The 17,974-nt window shown below is 49.6% G+C and overlaps 1 protein-coding gene across 1 annotated transcript; it reads left to right on the top strand.

The window, feature by feature from the left end:
- The first annotated feature begins 149 nt into the window (after positions 1-149).
- Positions 150-14,361, top strand: fnbp1a (formin binding protein 1a). The gene is made up of 16 exons (XM_084690391.1): positions 150-310; positions 1,568-1,683; positions 3,749-3,805; positions 4,703-4,850; positions 6,080-6,142; positions 6,272-6,376; positions 7,996-8,124; positions 8,215-8,361; positions 9,594-9,785; positions 10,364-10,558; positions 11,014-11,028; positions 11,627-11,736; positions 11,994-12,126; positions 12,388-12,515; positions 12,785-12,921; positions 13,192-14,361. Exons 1-16 carry the CDS (start codon positions 236-238, stop codon positions 13,368-13,370), a joined length of 1,929 nt encoding a protein of 642 aa, XP_084546517.1. The 5' UTR covers positions 150-235; the 3' UTR covers positions 13,371-14,361.
- The last annotated feature ends 3,613 nt before the right edge of the window (positions 14,362-17,974 follow it).

The following is a 17,974-nucleotide window of genomic DNA, read 5'->3' on the forward strand; positions in this document are numbered from 1 at the left end:
CACCATCTGGCGCTCGAGATCATCGAGACCAAGAGGCAGGGATTCCACGGTGAGGCGCGCGTCCGCGTTCTGTCATCGGGCTAGGCGTCGAGCGGGTGCTCCACATGTACTACAGCGTCCCTGACATCGACGTCTATTATGACAGAATGCGTCGGTGAAAAGGCTGCACAATTAACAGGGGGGGTGCGTGGAATATATTAACACTTGGAGCTAGGTTTGCTTTTGGACTGGACGCATGCAGACAAACCGCGGATCATTTGGAAGGAATTTCACTGAAACGATGAGTGGGAGCTGGGGTACGGAGCTGTGGGTAGGTACCGCCGCGGGATAACGACGGTGTGATTTCTGCACGGTTCTTCTCCCGCCGGAGATATGGCATCGCAGTCTTTAGATGTCGTGTTTTGATTTGTGGTCGCAAGGAAGCAGGTCATAGCAACAAGGTAGCAGCTTACAGACACCGCTTCCATCATGCTTCTCCACGCGCGCGCACGCAGCCTTTATTATCGAAGGTAGCGGCCCGTTAGCCGGGGCGGCCATAGAGACCGTCAGACCGAAATTGTGTTCCTTACTGCTGCGATTGATCACGAACGGACAGAAATATTATCTGCTACATCACTAGAATACGAGCTTTATCAATGCAATAATAAACAGCCATTAGTCTGTCGTGACTGCAATCGTTGCAGTATAAAAAAAACATAAACCCCCGTAGATTAAATGATAGGACTACCGCCACACACTGTAGGCGAGTAACGCTGTTCTATCATTTGCTACAACGTAACGATACGTGTCGACTTGGCTGCGATGTATCATAATGTTTGAACAGTATGATGTTTCACAGTTTTACCTAGATTCGTTGTAATTCATATGGAGTTGTAGTCAAACAACGAGCCTGTCCGCTTATATCTCTGCGCGTGCAGCCAGGTTGAACAGGTTTGCTTAACGTAGGCTCCAGTAGCCTATACGGTAGGATATATCTGCGCTTCGCTCCGGTAGGGGGCCAACGCCAGGACAGAATGAGACACCCGTTATCAGTAGCAGCCAATTAGCAGTCTTACACGATTTACACTTGAATTGTCTCGCAAAGAGTGCAGTGCAGTCGTCCAGACACACTAACACACTCACAATTGTTACAGAGGTGCAGAAATACACCCGGAGAAATCCGGTTCATTTCAGTTTTACAATTGGATATGGCTCATAGAATACCAGGCAAATTAGCCTATAAAACAATGGATTTGTACCTTGAGGTGTAGGCTACGCCTGATTCGTGAGTTATTAGTTATTTTGAGGTTTTACGTTAACGAACATCATTCTGATTATTTAAAAACCTAATCGGTCAAAAGCACCCAGGTTCAATGTTAAAATAAGGAGTTTCTATTCTCAGTTAGGCATCTTGTCACGCACAGCATGCCAAAAACTCCTGGATGAACAAAAAGATTGACCAGTCTGTGAATCTAAACACCAGTCAAGATGACATCACCCTGATTTTGTTATTGTTCTGGTTAGCAACGTGTAAATAACGTGTGGTCCTGGGTTTAATTCCACACTTTCTTTCCTTCCCACCTTCCAGGACCAGTTTGATAACCTGGAGAAGCACACCCACTGGGGCATTGAGTTTGTGGAACGCTACAGCAAGTTTGTGAAGGAGCGGTCTGAGATTGAGCTCAACTATGCCAAACAGATCAGGTACGTGTTCATCGCTCTCTTCACCTGTAGTGTGTCTAGGTCCGGGGGTCTCCTCTTCACCTGTAGTGTGTCTAGGTCCGGGGGTCTCCTCTTCACCTGTAGTGTGTCTAGGTCCGGGGGTCTCCAGCCCTGCTCCTGGACAGCTACCTGCCTGTGGGCTTCTGCTCCAACCACACTTATAACTAACCTGATTCAACACGAGTTACCTGATCCACCAGGTAATTATTAGAATCAGGTGGTCTAGATTAGTGCGTTGGAGTGAAAACCTAAAGGCAGGTAGTTCTCCAGGAACAGGGTAGGAGACTCCTGGTCGAGACTGTTGTGCATTTGGCAGACAGAGAGACTGACCTCCAGTCGAGCAGGCCTACCACCCCACCACTGGAAGTCTAAGATGGTAGACAGCTCGTTGCCGTAGTTACTAGTTCATCCCCACCCCTGACCTGCATTAGTGCTGCTCCAGTGGTCCTGGTGTAAACGGGAGAAGAAGTGTGTGTTTGTGTGTTATTTGCGGCGTGTTTGTGTATGTGTTTTTAATTGGGTGTGTGTTTGTGTGTGATTGAGATTGTGTGTGTGTGTGTGTTGGGGTGGTTGGGGATAAGTGTATGCGTGTGTGTGTGTGTGCAGAGAAAGATGGTGATTGTGTGTACCACACCAGTGAGCGCTTGGATCGGCGGTGTGTCAGTCTTCCCTCCTCTCCCACGAACACACCCCTAATCTGTACCGTATCATCACTGTACCTTCCAAAGGTCAATGATTACAGAGGATATCTCTACTGTGTGCAATATTAATACATAAACTCAGATTAAATCAGATTACAGTATTGACCAGACCAGACACTGGTTTAAAATGATTGTGGTTGTCGTTACTGTCAGACCTGCAGTGTGTGTGTGTGTGTCCACGCGAGGGTGTGTGTGTCCACGCGAGTGTGTGTGTGGGATGGTTAGTAGCAGCGTGTGTGGAGGAGGGGCGGGGCTATGCTGGTCATGTGACCAGGAGGAGGCTGAGGGTGAGTGTCGCAGTCTGCCTAGCAACACCACAACAAGACGGCTGCTAGCGACACCTAATCAGACTGTGAGCACAGGCTGAGGCTGGATAGGGGCTGCTTAGCTTCTGCAGGGGCTGGCTAGGGGGAAGATGGTCTCTAGACGCCAGCTGCTTGGATGCCATCTTCTTGAGACGCTAGCTGTGTGGATATTAGATTGTATAGAGGAGTAACTGGCTGGGTCTGGGAATCCTGACCGACAGTTATTTGGTACACTAGTGGTGTATGCCAGTGGTAACTTGGCTGGATGGGGTGGATTAACCAATGGGAGTGAACTGTTCTGATAAACTCTGGGAGTAGGCCCATTCTGGACCTAGATATTCTGAATACCAATGTTTTTGAGATGTGCTTAAATTTACCGTATTCAGTTGATTCCGTGTCCTAGTTGTCGGACTGGTTAGGCACTCTTGTCCCAGATGTAGAGAGCATTGTGTCCCAGATGTGGAGGAGGTAAACAGAGATAATCCAGCTGTTGACATCCTGCCCTTCAAAGAGCCGTCCCACTGCTAATGACCACAACAAAACACACACTCTCTTTTTCTCTTTCTTCCCTCTCCATCTCTGTTCAACATTTAATTCAACAAGCTTTTACTCTTGTTACCAGCATCTCTCTTTCTCCTTCTCTCTCTCTCTCTCTCTCTCTCTCTCTCTCTCTCTCTCTCTCTCTCTCTCTCTCTCTCTCTCTCTCTCTCTCTCTCTCTCTCTCTCTCTCTCTCTATATATCCCTCCCTCCCTCCCTCCCTCTCTCTACAGAACTACTCTATTCCTCTCTCTCATACATACAATGTTCTACTGAACCTACCAGTGTCTCTATATCAGTGGTTCTCTGCTCCAACACGCCTGATTCGAACTAAAGGGTCGTTATCAGGCTTCTGCTGAGCTTGATAAAGACCCGTTCATTTGAACCAGGTGTGCTGGAGCAGGGAAACATCTAGAACATGCAGGGCAGGTGGGCCCAAGGACCAGGATTGAGAACCACTGGTCTATTTAAACATCATTAACATTGTTCTCTATTCCTCGCAGGAATCTGTCAAAAAAGTACCAGCCCAAGAAAAACTCCAGAGAGGAAGAAGAGTACAAGTAAGTGAAGGCAACATGATCTTCATCAGTGCTTCCAACATCCTCACCACCATCATCATCACCTCTCGTCATCCCAGATGAGAACTTCTTAAGATCCCTATCATAATTCCAAACCGTTAAAACGCAAGTCACAGTTCTGCAGTGTTCCAGTGCCCTGATGTCACGCATGTACTTATACAGTGTCAAAACGCTCGTTCCAGCTGACAGGCCCACAGTGTTCTGCTGTTCTGCTCAGTTCAAGCTCCTCCACTGCCTACCCATCTCCCCTCCATATTGCCTGGTTACTGGCTGCCTGTGGGTAAAAATAGCAGTGCTGCACGGTAGCAGTGATCCAACACTCTGGATTGGCTATGACTCAAACACTAACTATTGTATGTGTGCGTATGTTTTGTGTGTGTGTGTGAGCCTGTGTGGGTATAGACGTGTGCGCGAACGTGTGTTTGAAAATGTTGCCAAGCGCGTCCAAAGGAGGTTTAAGCTTTCATCAGGATGTTTTGGTCACATGTGTCAACATCACCCTGATTGGTCAGAGCGCTGGCTGGATGATCTCTTCCTGTTCGTACAGGAAATGAAGCGCAGAAATCTGTTGACAAAGTGCCAGAGCAGACAGAGCCGTATTAGAACCAGGATGACCATCTGCCTGTCCGGCACACCACTCTGTAGAGGGCATACTACATCAACAGTACACACATACACACAGACACACACACACACAGATCTCGAAAGGGTCATTCCTCTCCATACTTCATTCCATAAACCTGTGTTGTTGATGTCATTATGAGGTCATTATGATGTCATTAGGAGACAGAGCTTCCTCTCCAGTCTCTCCGTGTGCCGACATTGTCGTGCGTTACCGTAACGACGCTTCCTGGTCACGTGACCTGTGCGCGCCAGCAGGTACACCTCCTGCCGGGCCTTCCTGATGACGCTGGGGGAGCTGAACGACTACGCGGGTCAACACGAGGTCATCGCGGAGAACCTGAGCACACACATCCTCAGCGAGCTCACGCGCTACATCCAGGAGCTGAAGGCAGAGAGGAAATCGGTAAAGGACTGTGTGTGTGAGTGTGTGTGTGTGTGGCTGGCCGTACCACAGCACTGATCCTCTGAAGCACGATGGTTCTACTTGATGGCAGCTCTGTCTGCAGCAACTCTGCATAAAAGATTGTATTTGTGTTGCGTGTGTGTGTGCATGGCATGGTGTGACTGTTTCTGTGCCGCCTGCTTCCCTCCCCTGATCATGCTTATCGCCGGCTCATCTGTTGAGCAGTCAGTCGGTGCAGAGATTATGATGATTTCAGCCAAACGCTCAAACCACTTAAATCTCTGGTGCGGCTCCACACACTCATACGCCTTCCCCTCCCCCATTCCTGACCCCCTCTCTCCCCCTTCCCTGGCTTGGGCTGCGTCCCAGGGCTTGGTTTGGGACAGGCCTTGACCAGGGTAAACCGACCTGTGGCTGTTTCAGATGTGATCACTGGGAAGCCTTGTAGCTCCGACTCCCAGCTGGAACTGGGTCACTAATCCAGGTCACTGGGGAGGGGGCAGGTTGGCCCCCTAACCTCCCCCCCATGCGTGCACGTCCAACGTATAAGCAGGTTCACACACATACACACATTTAAGTCTCAAGCATTTTGACCGAACACACACACACACTCACATGAATTAATGCACTTAATCACACACATGCACACGGACACACACACACACACACAGCCTCTACTGGGGTCATTGTCCTGGTAAGTGGATCAGGCCTCTGTCTGGAGCTGGTGGCTGGAAGTAATATGAGGGGCAGAATATGAAGGAGGAGGGGCGTGACTATTCGTGAGAAAAGCAGGGTAGTGTACAACAGCTCTCTCCTGCTCTCTCTCTCCCCCTCTCTCTTTCGCTCTGTCCCTCCGTCTCTCTCTGTCTCTCTCTGTCTGTCTCTCTCACTCTCTTTCTCTCTCCCCCCTGCTCTCTTGTGTCTCTCGCTGTCTTTGTTCGAATGTGTGTTTATAGTTTTATAGTCTTTGAGGAAAAGGAGGTTGGATCGAACGCGACAGTTTAACAAACAGTTTGTCCTCCCTTCACCCAGCATTCCTGTGTCCAGTGTGTGAGTGTATGTACACAAAGCATGTACCCAGTCAAGAATGTGCAATACATCAGCACGTCACATTGGTGATTGTGTGACTTCAGTATTCAATAGTTCCTAAAGCATGCATCATTCTGCAACAGACTTAAACATCACCCATCCTTACCAACACTAACTGACGCGTCATGTCTTGAATGCAGCACTTCCACGACGGCCGAAGGGCCCAGCAGCACATTGAGAACTCCTGGAAGCAGCTAGAATCGGTAAGTCTTTGCCACACTGCCGCGCTACGTTCACAGAAGCCACAGCCAAAAAAACACAGCAAAACAAAACGTCTGAAAAGGCTGCGTTCAAGAGAGTTTCCGAGTCATGGAGCCGTCCTGTTCTTGCAGAGTAAGCGGCGTTTCGAGCGAGACTGCAAGGAAGCAGACAGAGCCCAGCAGTACTTTGACAAGATAGACGCCGACATCAACGTCACCAAGGCTGATGTGGAGAAGGTAAGAGACCGATGGACACAGGCAAACACACACACACACACAAGCAATTATACACACAAGCACGGACACACACACAAGCACGGAGACACGCACATACAAGTGTCCACACACGCAAGTTCACATACGTTCAAGCATACACAGACAGACACACAAGTTCACACACATTCAGGCACGCACACACACATAAAATAATGTGTACACACACTCACCAACACAAGCAGAGACAAACGCATGCAAACCTCAGAATACACTCTAGGTGTGTGTTCGTCTGTCTGAGTGAGTTTGTACTATTAACACATGCATAGTCCTACCCTGGCCATGCCTTCCACTTCCTGCTTGCAGCAGTCTGTGTGCCTCTATCAGAATTACATAGTGAGTGACCAGGTCACAAGACTGCCAGGTCTTCCACACGTAAACCCCCTTGGAGACTCGACTTGAGAATCCCAAGATCCATCCCTCATCCTCCTGGTTGTCAGTGTCCGCCCGTACATTCATTCTGCCTCAAGTTCAGTTACTCAAGCCCAGTCCTCCATTCCTTGAAACGAATAACGAACGACGACACTACTAACCTAATGTTTCTGTTTCCCAATCATGTCTTAAAGCGCTGCTCTCTCAAGGTAGGTGTTTCAGTCGAAGGTGTGTCTGTCAGGACCACCCACATGTCCAGTCTCCTCCCATTCAACTCACCTGTCCCACCCCTCACCTGTCTCACCAGGAAACGCCCTTTCAAAATAAAAGTTGGGCAATGGAATATTCTTGCTGGCACGTTCTGTAAATTAGAGACACATTTCAGATTCTTTATTGTGTGCTATATTACTAATCCATATTCTTATTGATTTAGAGGAACAAACAAAGTAAATAGTATGATTATAAAAGATTCATTAGAATTTATAGTAGCTCAGTTGCAGGAAACCACATAAGACCCTCTATGGAACGGTTCCTCAGTTGTCCACATGGGAGAACCCTGTGAAGAACCTCGCAAGAACTAAGTTCTCTTCCAGGAAAAAGTTCCAACAGGAACCTGGCTGGGTTCTCAGAAGGTTCCCCCGGCGTGTCAACTGAGAAACGGTTTAATTGACGTCATCTTGAATGTGTTTTAAAAGGCCTGTTTCCAGTGTGACGTAATCTTGAATGTGTTTTAAAAGGCCTGTTTCCAGTGTGACGTCATCTTGAATGTGTTTTAAAAGGCCTGTTTCCAGTGTGACGTCATCTTGAATGTGTTTTAAAAGGCCTGTTTCCAGTGTGACGTCATCTTGAATGTGTTTTAAAAGGCCTGTTTCCAGTGTTAGAGGGCGCCAACAGGTTCCACCATGTCTCACCTGTGTCAACATCCACGCCAGTCTGGCCCACTCCGCCCTGGTGGTCTCTATCTATGCATGCACTGTGTCGGTGTTCTTGTGCCTCATGTGTGCTGTGTGTGTCCATGATGGGGGGGGGGGGGGGGGGGGGGGGGAGACCCCAGACAGTGATGATGATGATGATGATGAGGACCACCCAGGAAACACTGCGGGTTTTTTCTGTCTTTGTGTTTGCGTTTGTGTGCATGTGTGTGTGTGCGTGTGTGTTTGTGCATGTGTGTGTGTGTGTGTGTGTGTGTGTGTGTGTGTGTGTGTGTCCAGGCAAGGCAGCAAGCCCAGCTGAAGCACCAGGTGGCTGAGGACAGTAAGAATGAGTACCTGACATACTTGCAGAAGTTCAACAAGGAGCAGAATGAACACTACTACACCCTCATACCCCACATCTTCCAGGTACTGTGTGTATGTGTGTGAGGTGTGCATACATGTGTGTACAACGTGTGTGTGTGTGTGTTGTAACTCTCCTTCTGTTCTGGGTTGCAGCGGATCCAGGAGATGGAGGAGAGGAGGATAGAGAGGGTGGGAGAGTCCATGAGGACCTTCTCTGAGGTGGACCGGAAGGTTCTGCCCATCGTCAGCAAGTGTCTAGATGGCATGACCAAGGCTGCTGAGTCCATCGAACCCAAAACGGTGGGTGGCAAAAACAGGGGAACACTTTACACGACTACAACCTCCAGTCATCAACCTAACATTAAAGTTTAAACGTACCAAGTTCAATTATAAATAAATAAGAAGCAGCTAGCTTGTTCGGTTAGAGATTTAAAGTGCTGTTAGTTTCCTTACAGTTAATTTCCGTTCTACTGAACCACCTAAAGAAGAAAATGAGACCACCTTCATCCGTAACATTCTTAAAATGGAACAGTATTAATCCGTTCATTATAAGTACTGATAAATTATTAAGAGATCCAGAGAGCTGACGAAGCTTCTTCCTTCATGGCTGTCCCACTTCCATCCTCTACAGCCGACTCATTGCTGCAACAGAAGCAGGGATTTGTGGTAGTGTGGCCCCCAGATTACCACAGATGTGAGTTCTAATGGTTAGACATCATAGTTTGGCAACTTCCTGTCTGAACTGGCTTCTTGCTGAGCTGACAGGGCTGTGGGGGAGACACTGGTGTTGTCGTCAGGGTTTTGAACGAGGAAAAGGTGTTCTGGAATTATTTTTGCACCACCGTTGCTGCTGTGTTGGTTGTCTCTTAATGATCATGACACTGAAGAGAAGTCCACGTGGAATCCATTTATTGACCCTGCCTTACAGAGACCATGAAATATGCATAACAAGCATCAAGGTTGAGGGTTAAAGTGTCATGTCTTCTGTGTTCAGAAGGCTGAACGGTAAGGTATCCAGATCCCTTCCCCAAATCTCTAAGCTCATCCTTCGTCAAACACAATCAGACGGAGGGAAACATGCTCCTCTCACGTCAAGCTCAGATATTCCTCAGTGAGGGAGGATGGATGGATGGATGTGTTCGTTGAGCGTTTGATTAGGTCTGGTTGCTCAGCGATGTCATCACCCCGCGCCAGGGCAAGGTTCTATAATGCATCATCACTGACACGACTGCTGGCTCTTTTTAAGTACTAATTACTGAAGCATCAGCAGTTTGCTTTTAGTTTCAGTTCGTTGCCCTCCAGCTAAATAGCTTTGAGTGAATATTCATATCAGATGGATTATACATGAGCTACCTAATGCTAACTAACTAACCCAACAAGAGCAAACTTCTTCACTGCAGTAAAAGGAACAAAGTTAAGGCAGAAGTGACTGATATGAACTCAGCTACTGCAGCAGGAAATGATCTCAACTCTGTGACCCCCCCTTCTCCCCATCCGCTTCTCTTCTTCATTACTCCTCCCTCCTTCTTCAGGACACGCGCCAGGTGGTGGAGTCCTACAAGTCGGGGTTTGAGCCCCCGGGTGACGTGGAGGTGGAGGACTATGGGGTGGCCATGCGGAGGACAGTCTCAGAGTCCAGCTACCTCAACAGTCGGGGGGAGGGGGGCAAGCAGAGCCGCCGGAACAGCCGCGGGAAGCTCTGGCCCTTCATCAGGAGGAACAAGGTGAGGATGAGGAGGGTTCCCTCCTGTGATGCGAAAGATACACCCCCTCCACCCCTCCCTCCACCCTCCCTTCACCCCTCCCTCCACCCTCCCTTCACCCCTCCAGTGTTCCACAGCCACACACCCCCTGCCTACAGTAATACTGTACTGCGATCGCTATCTGCTGCTGTCTGTCTGTCGTGCTGCTGACTATCTCTCTGTTGTGCCCCTCCCCCTGTTTCCCCCCATCTGTCTGTTTGTCTGTCTGCCTGCCTGTCTGCCTGTCTGCCTGTCTGCCTGTCTGTCTGTCTGTCTGTCTGTCTGCCTGTCTGTCTGTCTGTCTGTCTGCCTGTTTGTTTGTCTGTCTGCCTGTCTGTTTGTCTGTCTGTCTGTCTGTCTGTCTGTCTGTCTGTCTGCCTGTCTGTCTGCCTGTTTGTTTGTCTGTCTGCCTGTCTGTTTGTCTGTCTGTCTGTCTGTCTGTCTGCCTGTCTGTTTTTTTTTGTTTACGTCTTGGACTCGTCGGATCGATTCACTTCTGTTTTTTAAATTATTTTTATTTGTGTGTTGTTTTTGTTCCTCACCGCGCCCCTCACCCGTAGCTCATGTCTCTGCTAGCCTCGCCCCGGCAGCCCCCTCCCCCCCCTCCGACCTCCCCCTCCCCAGGGGGCGTGGCCAACGGGCCCCCCTCCCCTCAACAGGCCAGGGAGCCCCTCCCCCTCTCCCACCGCCTCAACGAGTTCATGACCTCTGGATCCAAGCACAGGAGACAGTGTCTACGCAGCCTGAAGAGAGGGGTAAGTTGGGGGGAAGGAGACGGAGGAAACACGGAGACACAGGAAGTAGACAGGAAGTTGGTCAGGGAGGTGTGAGGGCAGGGTGCTAGCCTAGAGAGGTCAGGTATTTGCGGCTCTACTGAAGGGCGAGTTCTCACATATCCAGGCCAGGGCTGTGATTGGTCCAGTCAAGGACAGTAGGTGTGTGCGCTCAAGGATGTTGTGGATGTGCTAATAATGCGTGCACCGTTCTAATATCAGTTCTCTCTCTGTCTCTCTCTGTCTCTCTCTCTGTGTCTCTTTCTGTCTCTCTCTGTCTCTCTCTTTGTCTCTCTCTCTCTGTCTCTCTCTCTCTGTGTCTGTCTGTCTCTCTCTCGCTGTCTCTCTCTGTCTCTCTCTGCTGTCTCTCTCTCTGTCTCTCTCTCGCTGTCTCTTTCTCTCCTTGACCCTGTCCTTGTCTGCTCTGATATGGACAGCTGTCTCTGAAGCTGGTAAGTTGTCTGCTCACTTCCTACCAGGCCTCATGGTCCATATCACACATCAGTATACATGTTGCACTGCCGCCTCGCGGCAAGAAGGTTCTGGGTTTGATTCCCGGCCGGGGCCTGTCGCTGGTCTGGTGGGCTATCTCGCGGCCCTTTCTGCGTGGAGATGACATGTTCTCCCCGTGCTAGCATGGGTTCCCCAGAGAACCCTGATACAAAACCCTGCAGAGTAGGGCTCTCTCCTGCCCATGTCCCTGACCAGGACGTAGGGGGCGCTTGTAGGGCGCGCTGGGGCGGGGCCCCTGGGCGGAGCTGACGTGGCTGTCCACTGCTCCTCGCTGCCCTGGGAGGAGGGACGGCAGGATGGGACAAAAGGCAGAGACGGATGTCTTGGCTCGACACCCTGGCATGCTTGTGTGTGTTTGTGTTCTCCCATTCCCTGCACGTGTGTGTGCGTGTTGACATTGAGTGTGAGTGAATAAAGGATTTTTTTTATCTTTCGTGTTTTATCTTCACATGATTGCGTGTCTGTGTGGTGTACGTGTGTGTGTCTGTGTGGTGTGTGTACATCTGTTTGTGTGTGTGTGTGGTGTGTGTCTTGCAGGGTTCAGGACCAGAGGACTGCAGCCACCTGCCTCCGGAGCAGAGGAGGAAGAAGCTGCAGTCCAGGATCAACGACCTCAACAAGGACATCCAGAAGGAGCTGGACCAGAGGTGAGGAGGAGAGGAGAAGAGTGGAGGAGAGGAGAGGAAGAGGGGAGGAGAGGAGGAGGAGAGGAGAGGAGAGGGGGAAGAGAGTAGAGGAGGAGGGGAGGTGATATGAGGGGATGAGGGCAGGAATCAGAGAAAATGATAACACAAGCAGAGGAGGCGAGAAAAGAAGGAGAGGACAGGAGGAGAGATGGGGAGAGAACAGGAGGACGTTCTAACCCAGGAGGGCGACCGGGTGCTGAAGTGTCTGTGTTTGTCAGGGACGCGCTGACCAAGATGCGGGACGTGTATATGAAGAACCCTCACATGGGCGACCCCAGCAGTGTGGACTCCCGTCTGGAGGAGGTCACCCAGAACATCGACAAGCTGCAGCTGGACGCTCGCAAATACGAGGTAGCATGGCTCCCCCATTCACAGCACTGTGATCCATCTCTGACTGGACTTTCCATCACACCATTTAGATCCTCGATCTGGAAGAGGAATAAATAATTTGTGAATAACGTGTAAGACAGTCCACCTTTTGACACATGCACTGTAACCTGGCTGCATGCAGAGCTGGGAGCGTGTCTCATGCAGAGCCTGTGTGTGGTGTGCGGTGTGTGTGTGGTGTGTGTGTGGTGTGTGTGTGTGTGTGTGTGTGTGTTGTGTGGCCAGGGCTGGCTGGCGGAGGTGGAGAGCAGGCTGGCTGAGAAGGGGGATCCTCACAGGAGACAGAGTGGGCTGTATGACTCCCAGGCCACCACGCCTGTCACCAACAACCACGCCCCTGTCAACAGAGAGAGGTAAGTACACTACCATACCTACTTGTAGTACACAATACACCTGTCAACTGAGTCCCACCAGTATACTATACTACACCTGTAGTACAAGGTACACCTGTACCTAGCTGTAGCTAAGCTACAACTGTTACCCCTGGAGAGACCCAGTGGGCCGCCTAGAGATATCAGTAGCTAGACACACCCTGGCATCAGCCCAGCAAGGTAACCTTGAAGGTGACAGGAAGCTGTGGTGTCCTGTGACCTCTGACCTCCCCCCCCCCCCCGTCTGCCAGCCCTGACGGCAGCTACACGGAGGACCACAGCGCGGAGCGCCACTTCAAGTCCCGCAGCACCGAGTTCGATGACGACTTTGATGACGAAGACCCTCTGCCGACCATTGGCACCTGCAAGTCTCTCTACCCCTTCGAAGGTAGCCCCTCCCCCCTTACCCTCCCACACACACACACACACACTCCACCCTGCCCAGACCTTAAATCACACCTTATACACACCCCCAGCCATGAGGGTCTAGATGTACCTGTGTATACCGGTGTCAGGTGTTGGGTGTGGATAAAATGTGTTCCGTTTGTGTGTGTGTGCGTCCTATGTGTGTGTGCTTGTGTTCCGTGTGTGTGTGCGTCCGTGTGTGTGTACTTGTGTTCCGTGTTTGTGCTTGTGTTCCGTGTGTGTGTGTGCTCAGGTCAGAACGAGGGCACCATCTCTATGGTGGAGGGAGAGCTGCTGTACGTGATCGAAGAGGACAAGGGCGACGGCTGGACGCGCGTGCGCCGCAACGAGGAGGAGGAGGGCTACGTGCCAACGTCCTACATCAAGGTGTTCTTTGACACCAACGCCAAAGGTGCTATGACCTACATATGACCATTCATAAGACCTGACATACGGCCTACATAGAGGGACATGTGACGCAGTCATGTGGACAACATTAAACATAGACATATGAACCTCACAGGACTGACCGATGGACTACATTTATCAGACATATGGACTACATTTACCAGACATATGGACTACAAATACCAGACATATGAACTACAGATCCCAGACATATGAACTACAGATACAGTTTGGTGTGGCGGGACTGAATCCATGAGAATGACATCACCTGTCTCGGAGGTCTCATCACCTGTGAGAGGAGTCTCTCCCGACAACGGACGGCTCAATCTGCCTTCGTACCTGTGCTTTTTACGTTACTCCACCCCCTCACCCTTTACTACTCACCTTGGAGTGTCTGCGTGTGTGTGTGTTTGTATTATCCAAGTGTATGTATTACATGTGTAAGACGGTGTGTGTGTGTGTGTGGGGGGGTTATCTGAGTGTAAATACTGTATGTGTAACACAATGTGTGTGTGTTCATCATGGGGTGTGTGTTTTATGTCTCGCAAAGACCTCCTGTTCATATCAATATTATACATAGCCTTACCTAACAGCCCTCATGATGACGACCCTGTCTTTCTGTGTGTCAGAGTGGTGTGTGTGTGTGTGTGTGTGTACACGGTCTGGTGTTGCTACCTAAGAGCTATATACCTGATCACTTCCTGTCTGGAGCATCTTATTACCTGCATGGCTTAACACCTACCCATACCTTGACGCTGCAATGCATGTCTAGTAGGCTGTATATCTACGCTCCTCCTCAGCCCAGAGCCGCCCCAACCAGATAGGACCCTGCATGTGCAGCTCAACACTGCCCTCTTGAGGAGGATCCCTCTCTCTGCGAGGCAGCCTGCATGCCCGCCCGCGGTGTACCGTGTAGCCGGGCACCAGATCAGTGTGTGGGTGTGTCTGGCCCCGAGCACTGTGCGTGTGGACGTCTCCTTAAGACAGAAGTCTGTCTCCTGAATGTTACAGTGTCGCTCTACGTTTACAGGGGGGAGGGATGGGGGGGAGGGGTGATGGGAGGGGAGGGGGGGGGGGGCTGGAGGGGATTTTTTATTTATGTCACCCTAACGAATCCCCCCTTCCCTCCAGCCCCCTATTACTGCCCCATCTTCCTTCCATTCATTTATCCATATATTTATCCATATCAGTTTATTTAGCATGTTTTAGCGGTTAGTCAGTGAAACCAGAGCAGGCCGAGACCAAGAGGATGCTGGGTAATATGCTAATAACAACATGAACACGCTGTTAGGGAGCCAAAAAGCAGGAAGCAAGAGTAAACGGCTAACTTGGGTAAAACAACGTATTCATGTCATACAATCACATAACAGCATGTCATCATATCAAGTAATCTATAATGATTTCCCTTGAATTTAGGTTATTATTTTGAAAGGTTAGCAGGCTAGCTCATCGACAGTTTCCTTTGGAACACTTCTACCCTCTGATTGGCTGTTGAGTGACGATAGCCGCACCCTTTAACCTTTGACCCCTGATCTGTGTCAGACAGGCATCCTTTCTTTTAACTCTGTGCTTGATTGTTCTTGTCTGGTACATTTGAACTCATAACCAAGAATGAACCCCTCCTCCCCTCCTCTCCTCCCCTCCCCCTCCCTCCCTCCCTCCCTCCCCCAATTCTGGTGCTCAAATCCAATCCAAGCAGGAGGAGATTTTTCAAGGTTTTTCAAACCCCGTTTTGGACGCAGGTCTGCTTTGTATGCCACGATGACCTTTGACCCCCCAGGATGTTAGTGTCATGGAATGTCATGGAGACTCTCCCTGTCTTAACACCCCATCTCTAACACGTCTGGTCTGATGTCTTGTCTGTTTATTTGTTTTGTTCGTTTTGTTTTGTTTTGTTTTGTTACAGATCCCTAGCTGCTGGCATGGTGGAGACAGGGGAACAGCCTTCTGGGTAAACTCTAGTCAGGCAGACCAGAGAGAGAGGATGGGGGCAAGGCAGACCAATTCACACACACACACACACACACACACACACGAATGACCACGTCCGTCTCTAGCCACCCTCCTCCTCCAGTGTGCTGTGCTCCTCTTTGACTGGAGACGAGGTGTTGTGTTGTGTGTGTTGCCGTAGTGTGTCATGTGTGTGTGTGTGTGTCTTGATGGCTGCTCCCTCGTTGTTGTCCTGTACAAGACTCCCTCGGTGGCTTCTGCAGTCCAAGGGTAGTTTTAAACACGCACACACACACACTTTTGTTATAATCCACCATGGCAATCTCTATAAAAACTACAAATACCAGTGACATGCATAATGTCTATGTATTGTCGCTCACATATCCGTTTTGGTTTGAAACCGTCATTGCACATGTTTGTCCATGTTCAAGCACCAGTTTGACTACGTTGCCAGATAACTGTTGACCCAGCACTAACAGTCGATCACAGATCTTTCTCCTCACTCGTTTGCTCTGGTCTTTTGCCTAGCAACATGCCCGTAAGCGTCAGACAACTCCTCTCTCTGGCTCTACCCATCAAGGCAGTAACCCTGGTGATTGTTTCACAGCTCTCTCTCTCTCTCTCTCTCTCTCTGTCTCTCTCTGTTTGGTGTAGTGGTGGTTGCTGCTGTTGGGTTGGCAGTGATGTTTTTGGGCGTGCATGCAGGCCCTGTCTCTTACCTCCGCCTGAAGCTGTCTGTCTGTCGGTCTGTCTGTGTCTCTGTGTCACCATCCCCTGTCTGTCTGTCGGTCTGTCCACTCCTGACCTCTCTTGCGTTACAGTAACTCATCACCTGTGATCTTCTGTCTTTGGTTTCTCTACCGTACTGGCGCCTGACTGTGCTTTCTATGATTTGAACACTTCTCTTATTCTGTTCGGTTGGTTGGTGCATGTGCCCTCCTCTCTCCTCCTCCTCCTCCTCCTCTTCCTCATCCTCTCTGCCTGACAAGGAATAAACTGACGTGTTCTCAATATGTAAACAACGTTAGATTTGTGTTGAAATGTGGATCTACTCTTGAAGCTGCTTAGGAAAAGAGATGACCAGCCGTTTATAGTGACCAGAGAAGAATAACCTGTTATGTCCATTGATAAAGAAACACATATTACTACTGAACTCAAAGTCTCAGTGTATTCTGTGAGTATTTTGTGCTTTGAAATCACTGCGTACTATTTCCCAGACTGCTTCCTGTATGATGTAAATATCTGAGGTAAATGATAGGTCTGTCTCTTGACTATGGGTGGTAACCATGTAACTCTACTATTACTATGGTGTGTGATACGTGATACATATGCTCAAGCTAGGAAACCCTTAGTTTATTTAATTTTGTTGCTTTTTTTAAATAGTAAAATAATGCTTGTTTTTATTTATTTGGGGGAAGAGGATGCCTGGTTGATGTTGGTCAGGTTGGGACTGTTCTTCTGGGAAGGTGTGTGGGGGGCGGGTTGATCTGAAAACGAAAAAATGTTGGAGTTTTAAAAATAAACGAAAAAATTGAAGTGATGAAAAATAAGTGTGTGTGTGTCATGACCAACCCGAGGGAGGGAGGGAGGGAGGGAGGGAGGGAGGGAGGGAGGGAGGGAGGGAGGGAGGGAGGGAGGGAGGGAGGGAGGGAGGGAGGGAGGGAGGGAGGGAGGGAGGGAGGGAGGGAGGGAGGGAGGGAGGGAGGGAAAATGCTGCAGTAGGAGAGTTTGATGGGAATCCTTTAGCGTGAAATTTCAAACAAAGTGAATAACTTTCATTGTGCAAACATGAATCATGTTTCATCACGCATTACTTACACAATACAAACATTCTCTGAAGGTTTCTCTCACAGTGTGTTCCAGAATACACCTCAGAGACAACATCTGTGGGACATTAGGTCATGTGACAGGAAACGGTGACATAACACAACACAACCATCCAGCAGTATCGAGTATGGCCTTCTCTCAGGTAACAGATATAGTTCCCTGAAGATGAGCTTCCTGTTTATTCTTCTTCTGCACATTTGAACCCCAACCTCAGCTCCCCACCTGGCCAGCCAGCAGCTCCTGGACCAGCCTCGTTAGTGAGCCTAGCGGCTGTGAAGCAGAGCTGATGACCCCAGAAGCAGCACCAGCACCCAGGGCGAGGGACGGGGTCAGACCTGCCCTGTAGACCATACAGCTGCTGTGATGTTGCTGAGTCCTCATGGAGGACCCATGGGCTGTCTTGCACACTGTACTGTCCTGCTCCACAGCCGTAGATGCTGTGTGTGAGCAGTGTGTGAGTGTGTGTGCGTGTGTGTGTGCGTGTGTGTGTGTGTGTGCAAAAATTAAGAAAAATCTTGACTTAAATTCCCGTTCATCTCTCGAGGAAGTAAGGTGTGCCCCACAGTCTACACAGTCACAAGTCACACACATACAAGCAGTCGCACAGTTAGCTGTACACGTACACTCTAACAGCACCTACAAAGAAAAAAAACAATAGATTTTTGTTAGAGGCCAAACCAGACAGAGCTTTTAATATACTAGTTATTATAGGTCAGCATTAGGAATGTGCTTCCACCATTTGTCCTGTGTGTGAGTGTTTGAGTGTGTGTCTGAGTGTGTGTGTGAGTGAGTGTGTGTGTGAGTGTGTGTGTGCGTGTGTCAGAGGGTGTGTGTGTGTGTTAAGCTCTGTG

This window comes from Hypomesus nipponensis, chromosome 24 (genome assembly GCF_054491055.1).
Source record: "Hypomesus nipponensis isolate SF chromosome 24, ASM5449105v1, whole genome shotgun sequence".
NCBI classification, from domain to species: domain Eukaryota; kingdom Metazoa; phylum Chordata; class Actinopteri; order Osmeriformes; family Osmeridae; genus Hypomesus; species Hypomesus nipponensis.

What these genes read in the sequence shown, in the direction of transcription:
- fnbp1a (XM_084690391.1), top strand. Translation starts at nt 236, where the DNA reads ATGCAGACAAACCGCGGATCATTTGGAAGGAATTTCACTGAAACGATG. An exon ending in GCTGGGGTACGGAGCTGTGG is followed by an intron (nt 311 to 1,567) that starts GTAGGTACCGCC and finishes CCCACCTTCCAG; the next exon opens with GACCAGTTTGATAACCTGGA. An exon ending in GTCTCTCTACCCCTTCGAAG is followed by an intron (nt 12,922 to 13,191) that starts GTAGCCCCTCCC and finishes GTGTGTGCTCAG; the next exon opens with GTCAGAACGAGGGCACCATC.